At 38.4% G+C, this 6000-nt stretch overlaps 1 protein-coding gene across 1 annotated transcript in view; it reads right to left on the reverse strand.

The window, feature by feature from the left end:
- Window positions 1-5565, reverse strand: part of Opn5 (opsin 5) — a 28547-nt gene extending 22982 nt beyond the window's left edge. The window contains exons 1-2 of the mRNA XM_047557133.1: window positions 5436-5565; window positions 1349-1468 (exon numbers count right to left, since the gene is read on the reverse strand). Of these exons, the coding sequence (XP_047413089.1) occupies window positions 1349-1468; window positions 5436-5565 (250 nt within the window). The remainder of the gene's footprint in view (window positions 1-1348; window positions 1469-5435) is intronic.
- Window positions 5566-6000: the final 435 nt, after the last annotated feature.

The following is a 6000-nucleotide window of genomic DNA, read 5'->3' on the forward strand; positions in this document are numbered from 1 at the left end:
ACCATTCCTGTTGTGGCACCACCATCGTGTGGCAAGAGTTGAAATGGCAGCCATTGTGCAGTCTCTCAAATTCCCTGGGGTTCATCCTATTTTCACAGAAAAGGACCTGGCCCAGCATGTACCTCTTAATGTACCTGTGCATTTACTATGAGATCTCATGTTACTCAAGCCAGTCCTGAATGTGTAAAACTTTCCCAAATAACCAAGACTAAAGAACTCTCTCCTGTTATGTGATAGTGATTCAACAGGTAAAGGCTTATTATTGGGTCTTGTTTTTAGAAACTGGTAGCAGCAAAAAAAAAAAAAAAAAAAAAAACACATTTGAAGAGAGAAACAAACATTATTAGAAAACATTTTAAAAGGGAAGCTACTGATGAAAAACTGCTTAAAGGTTTCTAGACAGAAGAAGGAACCAATGTGTCAGGTTCCCCGACTCTAACAAGTCAAGACCACAAAACTAAATAGCAGATGTTGGAATTCAAAGAGATATTATTGTACAGATAGAATTTTGTAGAAGTAAGCAACAAGATGTGACTTACCCAAAGTCATTCATATTTTTAAAATCAGTTACAGTTAAAGACAATTTTTATTTCAACTCCTCTTTTCTGGGGGTATCAGACAATCAAAAAAAAGTGGGGGGGGACAAGATAGAAACCCATCATGGTTCTCAATTTTGTTTGCAGGTTAACTTCCCTGGACATTTTAATTTAAATATCCAAATGCCAAGGGGACATTCTCAAACATTTAAATCATAATTTCTGGTGTGGAATCCATGCATGAGTTTTTTTTAAGTTCCCCCAAGTGATGTTTTCGAGCAACCAACATTGACAACCATGGAACCAGAAGCTTCCTCTATTTGCAATCAGTATGTAAGTCGCAATTAAACATACCCTCAGCAGGGCAGTCTTCCCGTAATCACCTCTCAACTGTCTTTAGCTGTCATTTACCCTTTAAGACCCCTCCCCTTCAGTGTTTATTTTAAACAGACTTCCATAAGGGTGAGAGAAGTGCGACGGGGCTCAAAACAGTGACCTGAAGTCTGCCTATCAGTTTCTGAATTCTGAATCAGTTAGCCCACGACACCTTGAGACACGTAAGGTAGCATGTGCTATTGCAAATTGTACCCTCAGCATCTAAGATGCCTGGCACATAGAAAATACTCAAAAAATGTTAAATAAATGATTTTTCTAGCCAGACAACATACCCTTGACAATCACGAGTACTCTGAATATGATTTACAATTGGAAGAGCAGAAGTAGGTTGGGGGAGGAGTGATCTCTGAGTCAATGAGTGTTCAGAATAGGGATGAGTTTAAACGCACAAAGAAAGAACAGCATGATTGTGTTACCTGAAATACCCAGGTCACAGACTGCTAGGTTGATGGTCATTATTTCAGCAGGTCTCAGCTTCTTCTTTCGTCTAGAAGACATATAAAGGACATACCCATTTCCAAATGTGGACAGAATCCCTACAAAGAAAAATGAAAAATCCCATCGTTAAAACTAGGATTTAGAGTTCACTTGGATATGAAACACTTCTCAATTTCAAAAATGGACACCATAGATTTAGAGGGTAATGAGAGGACTCTAAACAAAAATCTAAATTAAGAAGATGAAATAAAAAAGCATGAGTTGTGAGTAGCAGGCATGGGATGGGTTGCCTCCTAAGGGATAGGAGGCAGGGATTATAAGGCTGAACTTACCCAGAACAAGGAACGGCTAACTTCCCAGGTAGGCTCAGGAGGGTGTGGGTATCCCAATGGTCAGTTCTTGTACTGGCCCCCAGGGTGGAGTATTTTCCTCAGCCATTTTACAGATTATTGGCTTTATAGAGCCTCTCCCTCTGGTAAGTAGGATCAACCCCTTGGCCTTTCATAAATTTCGTAGATGAAGTCAACCTTGGAGGTGACTTCAGTGTCACTGCAGGCTCCTGAGGGAGCACCAGCATGCAGGAGAAGCAGGGACCAGAGAAGGCTGGCATGACCTCCTGCAAGCAAAGGGTCATTCCCTGGAGGAAGATCCCAGGACGAACTCCTGAGGAGACTTGGACGCTGGGTGTCTGGCAGACAGGACAGCTTTCAGCTGCTCCTGGACTAGGTATCAAGGGTCAGTGGGTGACAAGTGATAACATGGGCACTCCCCTCCCACCAAGGGGAGAGACAGTGACCCTCAACCCACCAAACCTACCAACAATGGCATAAATGTGTGCCCACTTTTTATATCCTTTTATTAATGACTACTTGACTTTCGCATTACAATGAAACTGTTCAAAAAGTTCTTACAAACCCAGTTTAAATCCAAAAAGACCCAATCCCTACTGACTTTAAGAAAAGAATACACCTACTTCCATAGCTTAACATGTAGAGTAGATTTCCTCAGGAATTCTTGCTTCATAGTGTAGCTGTGTATAAATGAGAATCTGGTACAGCTGCCTTTGGTAGTAAGGAATAAGGAGAGTATTAACAGGAGAAACCCAGATTTTTTCTATTTTAATTTCTATTTTAATTTCTCCACCACAATTCATTTGGGGGGGGCAAGGAAAGAGGTGTGTGTCTCCACTGACGGTATGAAACCACCAGGAACTGACTGCATTGTGCTCTTAGGAGATTCTGACTCTCTGGAGTCAGTGCTGCTTCATGATTTATTGAGACCTCTTTAGCTCTCTTATAGCAGAAGAGGAGAAAAACAGAAGAGATGATGGAGGCCTAGAGTAAACCAACTAAAATGATACTTATGTCTCATTAAAGGAAACCATCTAGCAAGGAACACTGGGAAAACAAAGTGTGAAAATATGGGCTGAAAAACAATAAAACTAATTCCAGCTCTGTTGTTTCCAAAATGAGATTTAAAATGTTAAGTGTGTATATGCATTCTGTTCATGAGGCTCATTGGAACGCTCTTTGTCATCTACACCTTGTTGGAGAATATTTGTTTTTGTTCCTTAACTTTTCTTTACCAGCCCTATTTCATAGGGTTTCACCCAGTGCCCAAAGCATGACCAGAAATAGTCAACTCTCTCTTAGTTGCATGTAGATTATTTTCACAGGCAATCTTATCTGCAGCTAAGTGTCAAGAAAACGCAAATGTATTTTTAATACTAATCAAAGGAAAACAAGTTTATGAAGATAAGAACCATGAAGTGGATATTTTTAGACTATCAAAATTCTTGATTGTTTATGAATTTTAAAAACTATCATATGTAGGCAGTTAATGAACTAGGTATTTATATTAAAAAGTGGAGAGTGGAAAATGGGTCTTTAATTTATTTCTCCTGCATTCCAAACTCAGATTTACATTTTCTTTCATTGGCTCCCCTAAGACTCATAGTATTTAACAAAGACCACTAAGAATCTTATTCATTTCACCCTGGCTCCTTGAGAGGAATCTGAACATATCTACACAGCCTATCCTAAGAGAGGGTAAAAACCAGACATGGGCCAAACCCAAGACCTGCATCTAGGATGAGTCCCAGCCCCTCTAGATGGCCTTTGCCTCACATAACTCTCTAACTAAATGAAACACATTTGCTTCCACCTAGCAGCTCCCTGATTGATCTGATGCTCCCTTTGACTGGGAACTCTTTTTGGACCAGATTTTCTAGCTCTCACCCAGCTTGCATTGTTTGAATATGATCCTGACTTCCCTTCTAACCTCACAGGCAGCAAGTGGGGCAATCTCCTGATTTCTCACCTACTCATCCTGGTTGCCTCTCCTCTTGCAACCCTTCATGCTAAGAGTGGAATGGACTAATATTCTTCCCTATACTGTGCTGTCCAGAGAGATTGGTCAGATTAAAGACATTACTTTTTCACATTCCTTGCAATTGATTGAGATAAATTAAATTCAATTGCTGAAATGCTTACTTGTCTGCCTTTTCTAATCACTGAAAATATGCATTTAGTAAAAATGTGATGTGAATTTTCCTACAAAATAATCTGTCCCAGCAGAGTGTTTGGCATTTTATTCACTGATCTATTCCCAGCAACTTAACAGTGGCAAAACGTGGGTGCTCAGTATATATTTGTGTTTAAAAGGACATGGGAGTGCACTTGGAAGAAACAGAATTTAAGTGAGTAAAACACTAACAAAAAATGAAAACAAGAACCCAGGGAATCACTTTGCAGCAGAATTTCTGATTCAATCTCATAGATTCCTTTTGCCTCAAGCACTGACCATAGAGGGATCTCAAGAATTTTCTAATGAGTTTTCTAATTTTAGGAATCAAATGAAATTCTTTGCCAGGAATAAATAGATGAGAGAGGAAAAGGAAGAGAAAAAGAAAGGGAGGGAGGGAGCCAAGGAGGAAGGAACAGAGGGAAGAAGAGAGAAAGAAACAAAGTAGAAGAGAGAGGAGGCTTGACCCAACATCTGAAAAGATTAAAGGCAGATAAACCTAAAAACGTAACCCACCTGCACACTTGCCACCCAAATTTAAAATGGCAATTTTAAATTTAAGAATAGTATTGTGATTAAATCCTAATTTTCTAGGTTAGTGCAGTTCAATAGAAATATAATGTAAACCAGAAATGTGAGCCAATATGTATTCTAAATTTTTACCTTAAGCAAAATAAAAAATATATAGGTAAATTAATTTTAATACTTTAATCATTAATTTACTGTGATCTATCCAAGGTACTGTGAGTTCAACACACATTCAATTTTTCAAAATTGTCAATGACATATTTTGATGCCATTCCAGTACTAAGGTTTCAGTATGTGGTTTGTGTTTACATATAGCAGGACTCATTTGGAAGTCAACAGTTCATGTGCTCAGGAGCCATATGTGGCCAGTACTTTGGATAATGCAGTATAGAAGCAGATACACCCCTGTGTGGATTGTGCACATAAAGTTTTTGATCTAAGACTGACTTCCATTTATCACGATCACATTTTCTCAACACTTATCATAGTAACATAGCTATTCTGATGTGATGGAACTTTACATTTAGGTGAAGTAGATACAGTATGTCTATTATCACCATTTCCCTGGGCCAAAGTTTCCTCAATTGTAAGAAAAGGAAGCTGAACTAGATGATTTCTAAGGTCCATTCTTAGTCTAAAATCTTTTGATTTTTTTGAAGAGTATCTTTTAAAAAGTTTTAAAAAACTGTTTAAATAATAGAATATCATCATTATTTTTGGTATTTAGAAGATAAACTTACTAGCAAAGAAACCAAAATGAAATACTGTCTCAAGATAAATAATTTTGCTATAAGAGTTCTTTAGATAATCAGGGGAATATTTATCCCTAATAATGACAATAACAGTCATTTCTATGAAACATTTATTGCATGCCACAATGCCACCCCACCTTCCCACTCTTTAACTCCACTAAAATATCCAAATAAGTGTTGAAATAATTTTTTGCAAAATCAACATATCAGCCTGCGAATTCTTTTAAATCAGTCTTTGCATAGAAGAATTAAGAATGCTTACCAATTATCGTCAGGTAAAAGCCAGCCACTAAATCCGCTTCCCAGGAAAGTTTGGAAGCAAAGGGATCCTCATCCCGAAGGTAGTGTGGCAGGTGCTCATCCTGGGGCAGGGCAGTGTGGTTTAATGCCATGCTGTTCTCAAGCCACCAGGGATCTGAAAAGCAATTTGGTAGAGACCTCAACAGACCTGAATAAGTCAACTTGAATCATCTCAGAATTGTGCCTCCTGTTTGAAAACAAAAAGCATGTTCCCAGCATCATGCATGATACTATAATAAATACATGGTGAAGTGTTTAGCATTTTTCTTCAATGATCTCATTATGTCAGGGTTCAATCACTCAGTTCACAGCTCCTTCATGCTACCCTCTGAGCCATTCCATCCCTCCCTGGGATCTACAATAAGTTGAAATCCAAACAACTGGTGTATTGGTTCTTAGAAATGTTTGTGAAAGTCTGAATTAAGAAAAGAGATTGTATGGAGTGTGGATATGACATGTACTTTTTAATTTGCCATAGCGAGTACTTTTTAATTATTCAAATTGCCCAGAAAAGCATTGGCATTCAC

The sequence above is a fragment of the Sciurus carolinensis genome, chromosome 7, assembly GCF_902686445.1.
Source record: "Sciurus carolinensis chromosome 7, mSciCar1.2, whole genome shotgun sequence".
Lineage (NCBI taxonomy): Eukaryota > Metazoa > Chordata > Mammalia > Rodentia > Sciuridae > Sciurus > Sciurus carolinensis.